This window comes from Schistocerca serialis, chromosome 2 (genome assembly GCF_023864345.2).
Source record: "Schistocerca serialis cubense isolate TAMUIC-IGC-003099 chromosome 2, iqSchSeri2.2, whole genome shotgun sequence".
NCBI classification, from domain to species: domain Eukaryota; kingdom Metazoa; phylum Arthropoda; class Insecta; order Orthoptera; family Acrididae; genus Schistocerca; species Schistocerca serialis.
The window spans coordinates 1,008,560,761-1,008,573,631 of record NC_064639.1 but is presented as its reverse complement, the minus strand read 5'-3'; the positions used below and the strand labels follow the sequence as shown (position 1 = coordinate 1,008,573,631).

Genomic DNA, 12,871 nt, shown 5'->3' with positions numbered 1-12,871 from the left:
CTCTCCAGCAGGGATACGACTTCCTCAAATCCTGCCCTGAAATGAGATCCATCCTTCATGAAATCCTCCCCACTCCACCAAGAGTGTCTTTCCGCCGTCCACCTAACCTTCGTAACCTCTTAGTTCATCCCTATGAAATCCCCAAACCACCTTCCCTACACTCGGGCTCCTACCCTTGTAACCGCCCCCGGTGTAAAACCTGTCCCATGCACCCTCCCACCACCACCTACTCCAGTCCTGTAACCCGGAAGGTGTACACGATCATAGGCAGAGCCACGTGTGTAAGCACCCACTTGATTTACCAACTGACCTGCCTACACTGTGACACATTCTATGTGGGAATGACCAGCAACAAACTGTCCATTCGCATGAATGGACACAGGCAGACAGTGTTTGTTAGTAATGAGGATCACCCTGTGGCTAAACATGCCTTGGTGCACGGCCAGCACATCTTGACACAGTGTTACACCTTCCGGGTTATCTGGATACTTCCCACTAACACCAACCTATCCGAACTCCGGAGATGGGAACTTGCTCTTCAATATATCCTCTCTTCCCGTTATCCACCAGGCCTCAATCTCCGCTAATTTCGAGTTGCCGCCACTCATACCTCACCTGTCATTCAACAACATCTTTGCCTCTGCACTTCCGCCTCGACTGACATCTCTGCCCAAACTCTTTGTCTTTAAATATGTCTGCTTGTGTCTGTATATGTGTGGATGGATATGTGTGTGTGCGCGAGTGTATACCCGTCCTTTTTTCCCCCTAAGGTAAGTCTTTGCGCTCCCGGGATTGGAATGACTCCTTACCCTCTCCCTTAAAACCCACATCCTTTCGTCTTTCCCTCTCCTTCCCTCTTTCCTGTTTAGGCAACAGTTTGTTGCGAAAGCTTGAATTTTGTGTGTATGTTTGTGTTTGTTTGTGTGTCTATCGACGTACCAGCGCTTTCGTTTGGTAAGTCACATCATCTTTGTTTTTAGATATATTTTTCTCATTTGGAATGTTTCCCTCTATTAATTTATATGAGAATACATAAAGATATACAATCCACAATTATCAGTCTGATTCCATGTTTGGTAAAAAAATAACTGGGATGTGAACAAAATATGTTTAATTTTGTACATGTGTACATACCGTTAGTTGAGGACAGTTAAAAATTTAACAAGGTCAAAACATAAAACCATAAGCAAAATATTATAACTTTGATAGTTAAATGTCAAATTATGCAAGGAACCTGATTTTAATAAATGTAATAAATATGAGAATACATAAAGATATATTTTTCTTGCCACTAAAAGATGGGCATTGAAGAATACCTTCTCTTGAGTTGTCCAACTCCAATACAAGAGTAGCTTGTAGTTGTGGATCAGGCAATGTCTGACTTCTCCCTTGTTCTGTTTCCAATTGTCTGAGTAGCACTGACTGCATTTCCACTTTGTGCTGCAAAGACAATGTAACATGATCAGACTCATTATTCTCTAAGATCGACTATCAACAAACACAATCGTCACAGTGCTACAGGCATAAATTCATAAATTGTAAAGCATAATGAGTGAATTAAACATAGAATATTCACAGATTATATGATGAAGCAAAAGTATTGAGATCAAGGAAGAAAATAAGTATCTGTTAAGAGGAGTTGTGAATCGAGAGAGCTCCATGAGATATTCCATGAAGAAGGGATGGAATGAGGAAAGCAAAAAGGATTGGGATCCAAACTAGCTGAGACTAAAGGAACAACAGTTAAAAATGTAACAGTACTACTTTATGTTCAGAAACACAGTGGAAATAAAATAAGGATGATTACTACAAATATGACACCCTTTAACAAACATACAATAGTGTTGTGTTAGCAAAACAACACAAATAACTTAGATGTCTGTCAAATTTTCAATTTCAAAAGCTAAGGACTGGCCATCCACCATATACAGGATAACCTTGTTCATGAGTCCTTCTTACATGAATGTAAGTATGATCTAGATCGGTTTCAGACAAAAATATTTTTCTTATTCATGACATTTTTACATTAGTAAATTTTTAATCTAGAATGAAATTTTCACTCTACAGCGGGGTGTGCGCTGATATGAAACTTCCTGGCAGATTAAAACTGTGTGCCGGACCGAGACTCGAACTTGGGACCTTTGCCTTTCGCGGGCAAGTGCTCTACCAACTGAGCTACCCAAGCACGACTCACGCCCCGTCCTCACAGCTTTACTTCTGCCAGTACCTCGTCTCCTACCTTCCAAACTTTACAGAAGATCTCCTGCGAACCTTGCAGAACTAGCACTCCTGAAAGAAAGGATATTACGGAGACATGGCTTAGCCACAGCCTAGGGGATGTTTCTAGAATGAAATTTTCACTCTACAGCGGAGTGTGCGCTGATATGAAACTTCCTGGCAGATTAAAACTGTGTGCCGGACCGAGACTCGAACTCGGGACCCTTGCCTTTCGTGGGCAAGTGCTCTACCAACTGAGCTACCCAAGCACGACTCACACCCCGTCCTCACAGCTTTCGCAGGAGAGCTACTGTAAAGAGCGAAAGGCAAAGGTCCCGAGTTCGAGTTTCGGTCCGGCACACAGTTTTAATCTGCCAGGAAGTTTCATATCGGTGCACACTCCGCTGTAGAGTGAAAATTTCATTCTAGAAACATCCCCTAGGCTCTGGCTAAGCCATGTCTCCGCAATATCCTTTCTTTCAGAAGTGCTAGTTCTGCAAGGTTCGCAAGAGATCTTCTGTAAAGTTTGGAAGGTATGAGACGAGGTACTGGCAGAAGTAAAGCTGTGAGGATGGGGCGTGAGTCGTGCTTGGGTAGCTCAGTTGGTAGAAAACTTGCCCGCGAAAGGCAAAGGTCCCGAGTTCGAGTCTCGGTCCGGCACACAGTTTTAATCTGCCAGGAAGTTTCAAATTTTTAATCATTTAGCAAGTTTTGAACCCATTTTAACCTCAAATAGGAACATTCTAAATCAAAGTACAGTAAATACATTACAGTGATTAATTACATAAGAAATGTACTTTTTTGAGTTTAATTGTGGTAACTAAGAGGCATGAGGCAGTGGCCGAAGTAAAAAAAATTCTCTCTCTCTCTCTCTCTCTCTCTCTCTCTCTCACACACACACACACACACACACACATACACTTGTAAAGGTGATCTGCAGCCACGTTTCATGATGTGCAGATTAGTTTCACATGTAAGCTGATTCCTGTTCCTCAGTTTTCATAGGGGAAACCAGAATTTTCTGCTTGATCTTGAGGACTTAAACTGTTCCATGGTTTACAACCATTTGGTGCACCTTACTACGTCCAAACTATGTAGAAGTCCATTTCCAGCCTCCCTACTTCCATCGTCAAGGAATAGGTTATGAGCTATTGAGGGCAAAGTAGACTTAGAGTCAAATTTTATTTAATAGCATTTAGTTTTGTATTTTTATTTTGTTATATTGAAAGTGACTGGCTGCTGATGGTAGGTATGTGATTTCTGGTCCAATAATATTTAACTGTCAAAAGAATAGCACAAGGATAAAGCTGCCTGACAACAAAGGCTGAAGCAGCATTAGGGCTGGTGCTGTCTTAGTACTTAACTGTGAGCAGCAGCACTAAGCAGTAATGGAAAAGTTTTATTCTGATGATTTCATTATTCTCTGAACAAAGCAGGAGTGAATCAGACTGCAAAAAGAAGTAATGCATCCTCACTGAAAACAGATATGTGATCTAGAATTTAAGTGTGAAAAGTTTTTATAGTGTCTTGTAGAACACAGCCAGCTATGTATTTTAACTTGGTTGAGCGCTGGACGATGAGCTAAAAATATTCCATTCACCTTCCTAACTATCACTATTCTCATAATAGAACCATCACTGGATGGGAAACTACTTGCGGGCAATATGAATAACCTAAAAGTGTTGCAAAAAAAATGGTAAGAATTTATTTATTTTTTTTGTTTTAGTTATCATACTACATTTATTGACAGACTGTGTTCCCTTATCTTATCAGATCTTTGTAATTTACATGTCAGATGTTACAGAAGTATGTACTTATATCTTCCTAGCACAACTTTTGTATACCCTGTTCCATACTTCAAAATTACTCTTTCATCTAGACATCGCATTCTTAGGTCATACAAATCATGATTTACAATATTAGGTAAAGAATACATTAGAAATCATAGTGAAGAGACGCATTGAATTGCAGACAGACACGACAAAAAGTTGGTTACAATTAACTTTCATCCAAAGCCTTCTTCAGAAAAGAAAACATATACACATTCATTCACACAAGCAAGCACACTTCATGCATACATGACCGCCAACTCTGGCAACTCAGATCCGAAAGCTGTGCTGGCAACCTTCATGCCTCCATGTAGTCCCTGCATGCTCCAACAGACAGCACTTTTCTCTCCCCCCAAGTGTACCTTGCTATCCCTCACCGTTCCCCTTCCCCTCCCTTACCCCCTACAGATCACTGCTTTCATTCCATGTGACAGCTGCATTCCAGTCCGAGCTACCAGTCGTGTGTGTGAGGTGTTATTGCTTGTGTGAATATGTATGCATTTTCTTTTCTGAAGAGGGCTTAGGCTGCTTGTGTCTGTATGTGTGGATGGATATGTGCGTGTGTGCGAGTGTATACCTGTCCTTTTTTCCCCCTAAGGTAAGTCTTTCCGCTCCCGGGATTGGAATGACTCCTTACCCTCTCCTTTAAAACCCACTTCCTTTCGTCTTCCCCTCTCCTTCCCTCTTTCCTGATGAGGCAACAGTTTGTTGCGAAAGCTTGAATTTTGTGTGTATGTTTGTGTTTGTTTGTGTGTCTGTCGACCTGCCAGCATATATATATATATATATATATATATATATATATATATATATATATATATATATATATATATATATATATATATTTTCCATGCGGGAAAAATATATCTAAAAACAAAGATGATGTAACTTACCGAACGAAAGTGTTGGTATGTTGGTAGACACACAAACAAACACAAACACACACACAAAATTCGAGCTTTCGCAACCTGAGGTTGCTTCATAAGGAAAGAGGGAAGGAGAGGGAAAGACGAAAGGATGTGGGTTTTAAGGGAGAGGGTAAGGAGTCATTCCAATTCCGGGGGCGGAAAGACTTACCTTAGGGGGAAAAAAGGACAGGTATACACTCGCACACACACACATATCCATCCGCACATATACAGGCACAAGCAGACATATGTAAAGGCAAAGAGTTTGAGCAGCCTTTACAAATGTCTGCTTGTGTCTGTGTATGTGCGGATGGATATGTGTGTGTGTGTGTGTGTGTGTGTGTGTGTGTGTGTGTGTGCGCGCGAGTGTATACCTGTCCTTTTTTCCCCCTACGGTAAGTCTTTCCGCTCCCGGGATTGGAATGACTCCTTACCCTCTCCCTTAAAACCCACATCCTTTCGTGTTTCCCTCTCCTTCCCTCTTTCCTGATGAGGCAACAGTTTGTTGCGAAAGCTTGAATTTTGTGTGTATGTTTGTGTTTGTTTGTGTGTCTATCGACGTACCAGCGCTTTCGTTTGGTAAGTCACATCATCTTTGTTTTTAGATATATTTTTCCCACGTGGAATGTTTCCCTCTATATATATATATATATATATATGTGTGTGTGTGTGTGTGTTTTCATTTCTGAAGAAGGCTTTGGCCGAAAGTTGAAAGTAGCAATCTATCATCTCCTTTGTTGTTGTTGTGGTCTTCAGTTCCAAGACTGGTTTGATGCAGCTCTCCATGCTACTCTATCCTGTGCAAGCTTCTTCATCTCCCAGTACCTACTGCAACCTACATCTTTCTGAATCTGTTTAGTTTATTCTTCTCTTGCTCTCCCTCTATGATTTTTACCCTTCCACGCTGCCCTCCAATACTAAATTGGTGATCCCTTGATGCCTCAGAATATGCCCTACCAACCGATCCCTTCTTCTAGTCAAGTTGTGCCACAAATTTCTCTTCTCTCCAATTCTATTCAATACCTCTTCATTAGTTACGTGATCTACCCATCTAATCTTCAGCATTCTTTTCTAACACCACATTTCGAAAGCTTCTATTCTCTTCTTGTCTAAACTATTTATCATCCACGTTTCACTTCCATACATGGCTACACTCCATACAAATACATACAGAAAGGACTTCCTCACACTTAAATCTACACTCGATGTTAACAAATTTCTCTTCTTCAGAAATGCTTTCCTTGCCATTGTCAGTCTACATTTTACATCCTCTCTACTTCGACCATTATCAGTGATTTTGCTCCCCAAATAGCAAAACTCATTTACTACTTTAAGCGCCTCATTTCCTAATCTAATTCCTGCAGCATCACCTGATTTAATTTAAATACATTCCATTATTCTCATTTTGCTTTTGTTGATGTTCATTACCTTATACTGTTGATATTCCAACCTGTAGTTTCCATTGTTTGAAACATGATTTAACATTTTCCATCCTTGAACTTACAGTATATACAACAGAACCTTTGCTCTTTTTCTTAAGTTATTATACTGTGGTTTACAGCACAGTAATTCATTTTACATTTACGAAATATAGTAAGGAAACTATTGGTTAGAGGATGTGGGAACAGTGGGTTAATGGAGATCGAGGCCAGGAGGGTTATGGAAGCGAAGGATGTGTTGCAAGACTAACTCCATCTATGTAGTAGTATAATGAAAAGGATAGTTGCTATTACCATATAGTGGAGATGCTGAGTCACAGACTTGCACAACAAAAAGACTGTCACACAGTTACCTTTTGGCCAACAAGTTTTTATCAGAATTAGACAATACAAACACATATACACTCAAGCATACGCAACTCACGCACACACACATGACCACAGTCTCTGGTAGCTACAGTCAGAGACAGTCTGACTCTAGCCGCCAGTGGGTGTGGTCATGTATGTGTGTGTGTGTGTGTGTGTGTGTGTGAGTTGTGTTTGCGGAGTGTGCGCCTGACTGTATGTTGTCTAATTTTGACTGAGGCTTTGTTGGCCGAAAGGTAATTGTTTGATAATCTTTTTGTTGTGCCTATTTGCGACTCAGCATCTATGCTATATGGTGAGTAGCAACTATCCTTTTCATTATATTGTTACATTCCATCCTGAATTTCCCATTCATGTAGTTCAAAGAAGCACATGTTGCAGGGAAGGATCCAGATGGCTTTATTTATTTTGGAGATGTGGTGTGTGTAGATGGAGTTGCACAGTAACAATATCTTATGGAGGGTGTGTGTGTGTGTGTGTGTGTGTGTGTGTGTGTGTGTGTGTGTGTGTGTCTCTGTGTGTGTGGGTGCGTGTCCTCTAGCTCGTCAAAGGATTTTTTCTAAACTTCAGCAAAGTTTTCCTTCTCCTTTTTTTATGTGTGCCTGTCGATGACTCAACATGTCTGCTACTCGATTAATGGTCTTCCATACTCCTAAATTATATAAATTCATGAAACTGTGGGCACTGGCTACATATGGAAAAGCATTATTTATTTATTTCTATTTATGTATGAAACATTATTTTATTTCATATGCAAAGGTATAGGGTGCTACTGATTATTTGCATTATTAGTATCCAGAAATTTAAGTTCCAACATAAGTGGCTAATAAGATAAACTTCTAATTTTTCTCAATTATCTGTCAGTCTCATAAATGGGGGATGCTATTTAAAATCAAACACTGGAAAATCCAGGACGGAATGCAACAATATTATGAGAAGGAAAGATGCTACTCATCATATAGCAGAGATGCTAAGTTGCTGATAGACACAACAAAAAGATTCTCACAATTACAGCTTTTGGCTGTTAAAGCCTTCATCAACAATAGATCACAAACACACACGAGTTTTGTGTGTGTGTGTGTGTGTGTGTGTGTGTGTGTGTGTGGGCCTTAACGGCCAAAAGCTTTAATTGTGAGAGTTTTTTTGTTGTGGCTATCTGCGACTCAGCATCTCCGCTATAGGGTGAGTAGAAACTTCTTTTCATGATATTGAGGATATCAGTTCGATTTTTACATAAATATTTTTAATAAGTATTTAAATACACAAAAAAAAAAAAAAAACGGGTAAAGCATGTGTGATAAGTTCGGTATGTCTGTTCCACATATAATATAGTCTGACTATTGATGAAATCAACATATGAGTAAGTGCTCTGTAACCTAATTCAATGGAAGGTGCCCTTGGAGATGTTTATATCTGCTGACTGGGTATTGACTTTTCACAGAGTGGTTACAGCCCAGTTCTCTACACTAAACAGTGAATTTAACACCTAATCAGCCATAAATTACCAAGTATACACAACGAAATGAAAAGCATACCACCCTATCACTTTATGCACATGCCAAGACAGAAATGAGTATATATAAATAAAAGAAAAACATAAATATGTTGTCTATTCACTAATCTGATGCCACTTGAACTCCTGAAAATTGTATGTCATTTAATTTGTGAGATTTGTAAATGAAATTGTGGTTGATGTGAACTCTTACTAGTTTTTGTAGTTTTAATATGTGTGGCTCAAAGGCTAAATGGGCGAGTGCCACACTATAAAGGTCTATGATTCGGTTCACACTGGTACAAAATTTTTTGTCAGATATTGTTTTTTTTTTAGCCTCTAACAATGAGTTTTGTATGTGTGTAAAGCAAGGCTTACTGTAATTTGGACCCACTTTTAGCTGGTAGTTCTCTTATAACTGGCTGGGTACATCAGTTCAAAGGTCAGAGGAAGGCAAGGGTACACCACCATAAATAGCATGGTGCCTGTCATGATTGTACTGTATTGTTTTTATTGGCCCTGTTGTTTAGAAAAGCATCTTTTGCATAAGACATTGGACAAGTCAAGTCATGAGGATGAGTCAAATGAAAACCTAAAAAATTTTTTTAAATATTATTTATTGTGCAGAAATGGTACAAAGCTGTATCACTTTTCAACATAATCTCCCCCACGCTCAATGCAAGTCCTCCAACACTTACAAAGTGCATAAATTCCTTTAGAAAAAAATTCTTTTGGTAGTCTGCACAACCACTCATGCACCGCGTGGCGTACCTCTTCATCAGAATGGAACTTCTTTCCTCCCATTGCATCTCTGAGTGGTCCAAACATATGGAAATCACTTGGGGCAAGGTCTGGTGAGTATGGTGGATCAGGACAACACTCAAAATGCAGATTTGTGATTGTTGCAACTGTTGTACGGGCAGTGAGGGGCCTTGCATTGTCATGTTGCAAAAGGACACCTGCTGACAGCAATCCACATCACTGTCATTTGATTGCAGGCCGCAGATGAATTTTTAGGAGATCTGTGTATGATGCACTGGTGACGGTGGTCCCTCTACACATGTAATGCTCCAAAATGACGCCTTTTTCATCCCAAAAGAGAGTCAGCATAACCTTCCCTGCTGATGGTTCTGTTAGAAACTTCTTTGGTTTTGGTGATGAGGAATGGCGCCATTCCTTGCTCGCTCTCTTCATTTCCGGTTGGTGGAAGTGAACCCAAGTTTTGTCCCCAGTAACGATTCTTGCAAGGAAGCCATCACTTTCTCGTTCAAAGCGCCAAAGAAATTCTTCACAAGCATGAAAACTTCGTTCTCTCATTTCAGGAGTCAGCTGCCGTGGCACCCATCTTGCAGACACATTGTGAAACTGGAGCACATCATGCACAATGTGGTGTGCTGACCCATGACTAATCTGTAAACATGCTGTAATGTCATTCAGTGTCACTTGGTGGCTTTCCTTCGCTTTAACTGCTGAAATCTTCTGTGGAGTCACAACTCGTTGTGCCTGACCTGGAAGAGTAGCATCTTTGACTGAAGTCACACCATTTGCAAACTTCCTACTACATTCAGAGACTTGCTGCTGTAACAAACATGCATCACCGTACTGAACCTTCATTTGCCAATGAATTTCAATAGGTTTCACACCTTCACTACGCAAAAACTGAATAACAGAATGCTGTTCTTCCCTGGTGCAAGTCACAAGTGGGGTGGACATCTTTATACTGATACTGCGACGGTATGTGTGCATTTGCAGTAAGCTGCCACCTACAGGCCATTCTGCATGCTGTTTGTAGCACACTTACCAACTTACAGGATAACGGCTCAAAATTTTGATTTGTTATTACAAATTTAAGGTTTTCATTTGACTCACCCTTGTATAAGCACACTTCTGAATGTGATTTCTAGGCATACTTATTTAAGGTTACAATAATAAACTTTATAATATTTATACAACATACTTCATTAATTTAAATATTTTTCGATGAAGTAAAAGCAGAGATGTTGTAAATATGACTTTAGATTTTCCAAAGTTTTTGACCTCAGTAACAGCTTTTTACGTTTTCAGGAAGTTAGTTACAAAATTTATCTCCCATGTGGAAAGTACCTTTTTGGCACAGAGATGTGTTGATTTGGGTTATATGTAAATTTTTGTTTTGTCTGGTAAACTGATCACGTACATCACAGTTTTTTTTTCCCTTTTCCTTACGTATTTCATTTATTTTAAAGAATATAAGGGTCCCATACTATACACGCATGGTAATGGAGGAATGTCAGATATCATAAACAAGTTTGCAAGAGTCTCTAGATCTGCATCCAAACAAGATTCTAATGGCCCTTTTTTGTAGCATGGAAGTGCTATTAGCTGTTTCAGAGTTTCCCCAGAAAGTGACTCCATATTTAAGGTGAGAATGGAAGAGGGCATGATAAACATTCATTACTGTTTTCTACCCACAACATTCAGTGAGCAAAGACAGTACCATGGCTTGCTCAGTTCTACTTTAAGGTATTTAATATGCTTCATCTACATCTACATCTACATCTATGTGATTCATCTGCTATTCACAATAAAATGCCTGGCAGAGGGTTCAATGAACCACCTTCAAGCTGTCACTGTGCCGTTCCACTCTTGAATGACACGCGGGAAAAATGAGCACTAAAATTTTTCTGTGCAAGCCCCGATTCCTCTTATTTTATTCTAATGATCATTTCTCCCCATGCCAACAGAATGTTTTCGCAATCGGACGAGAAAACTGGTGATTGAAATTTCATGAGAAGATCCCATCTCAACGAAAAATGCCTTTGTTTTAATTATTGCCACTCCAATTCACGTATCATGTCTGTGGCACTATCTCCCCAATTTCATTATAATACAAAATGAGCTACCCTTCCTTGTACTTTTTCGATGTCATCCGTCAGTCCCACCTGATGCAGATCCCACACTGCACAGCAATACTCCAGAGTGGGGTGGACAAGCATGGTGTAAGCAGTCTTTGATTTGCTCTACCAACAACATTATCTATGTGATCGTTCGAATTTAGGTTATTTGTAATTGTAATCCCTAAGTATCTAGTTGAATTTACAGCCTTCACATTTGTGTGACTTATTGCGCAATCGAAATTTAGCGGATTTCTTTTAGTACTCATGTGAAGAACTTCACACTTTTTTTATTCAGGGTCAGTTGCCACTTTTTGCACCATACAGATATCTTATCTAAATCATTTTGCAATTTGTTTAGGTCATCTTCCATTTTAAATTGCTCTGCAGCCAAAGTCCTAAGGATTTGGTTTCCAAACTGTTACCAAACAGCTCATCATTGATAAAGACCTATGAGATAAACATGTCCTTGTTTGGAGTTTTGTGGAATTTTAGTGCAATGGTTTTTTTTACTATTTATTACAAGCTCTTATTCCATGCTCAGCTGCTAAGTTATTATGTGACAGTGTTTACTGATTGCTGTAATTCCTCATTGGTGTCTCCTTTCAGTAGCACTGTGGACTGATTCTTGGAGTACACAATATTTAATTTGTTTATAGTCTGTTAAGTGTTCAGATACAGTTTTTAGGTGGATATTTGTGTGCTTAATACACACTGCCTTCTTACGGTTGCTCGGGAAGGAACTGATACATCAAATACTGTATTTTTCAAGCTTTGACAGCTGCAAATCTTATGGTCCACCATGTCAAAAGCTTTTGAAAGGTCAAAAAATACTCCCACTGATTCCTGTTTCTTGTACACTTGGCTTGATATGGAACTGATGTACTCATAAATAGCAGTTGCTGTCGACCTTCTATTTTTGATTCCATGTTGTTCACCACATAAGATACTGTTTTTATTTACAAATTTCATAAATTTGTCATACATAAGTTTTTCTAATGTTTTTGAAATGCAGGAGGAAATTTTGATAGGCCTGTAGTTATTTACATTATCTTTCTCACCTTTTTTATATACTGGAATGACTTCAGGGAAAATGCCTGCCTGGAGTGAGCAATCGCATAAGTGTGTAAGTACTTCAATTAGGTTTGATGCACTCTTCTGTAAGATTGTTGAAGGGACACCATCAATACCTGCAGAGTTGGAATTTTTCACTTCTTTCATTGCATAAGCTACTTCATCTTGTGAGATAGAACTGATGTACATTGACCCTCTACAAGCAGTTATTTTATATTCATTGGCTTGGGTGCTCTTATGTAAGTCCGATTGTATCATATTATCGGCAACACCTGTGAAAAATTTGTTAAATGTGTTGGCTACTTTTAAAGGGTTTCTTACTTTTTTATTTTTTTGTGATTGTGTTATATTTTTGCAGGATGGTCTGTGTTCAGCAGATTCTTTTTTTTTTTATAACACTCCACATAGCCTTCACTTTATTAGCTGAATTATAAATGTGTTCATCATTATGCATTATTTTTCCACTCTTATTACTTTTTTAGTATTTTTATAATATATGTGTATTTAAAGTGAGGAATTTTTTGATTTACATATTACATGAAGAAGTCTTTCCTCCTGGCATGGAACCCTTATTCCACTTGTGATCCAGCTGTTTGTTCTAGAATTCCCTCTTATCATTACAGTTTTCAGTGGGAATGCAATTTTGTAAGAAATGGGTTATTGTATCAATGAA

At 39.1% G+C, this 12,871-nt stretch overlaps 1 protein-coding gene across 2 annotated transcripts in view; it reads right to left on the bottom strand.

Annotated features, from left to right (window-relative positions):
• Positions 1–12,871, bottom strand: part of LOC126458421 (structural maintenance of chromosomes protein 4-like) — a 330,847-nt gene that overhangs the window by 72,051 nt on the left and 245,925 nt on the right. For both annotated transcript variants that reach the window (XM_050095456.1, XM_050095457.1), the window contains exon 14: positions 1,317–1,440. In XM_050095456.1, coding sequence (XP_049951413.1) covers positions 1,317–1,440 — 124 coding nt within the window. The remainder of the gene's footprint in view (positions 1–1,316; positions 1,441–12,871) is intronic.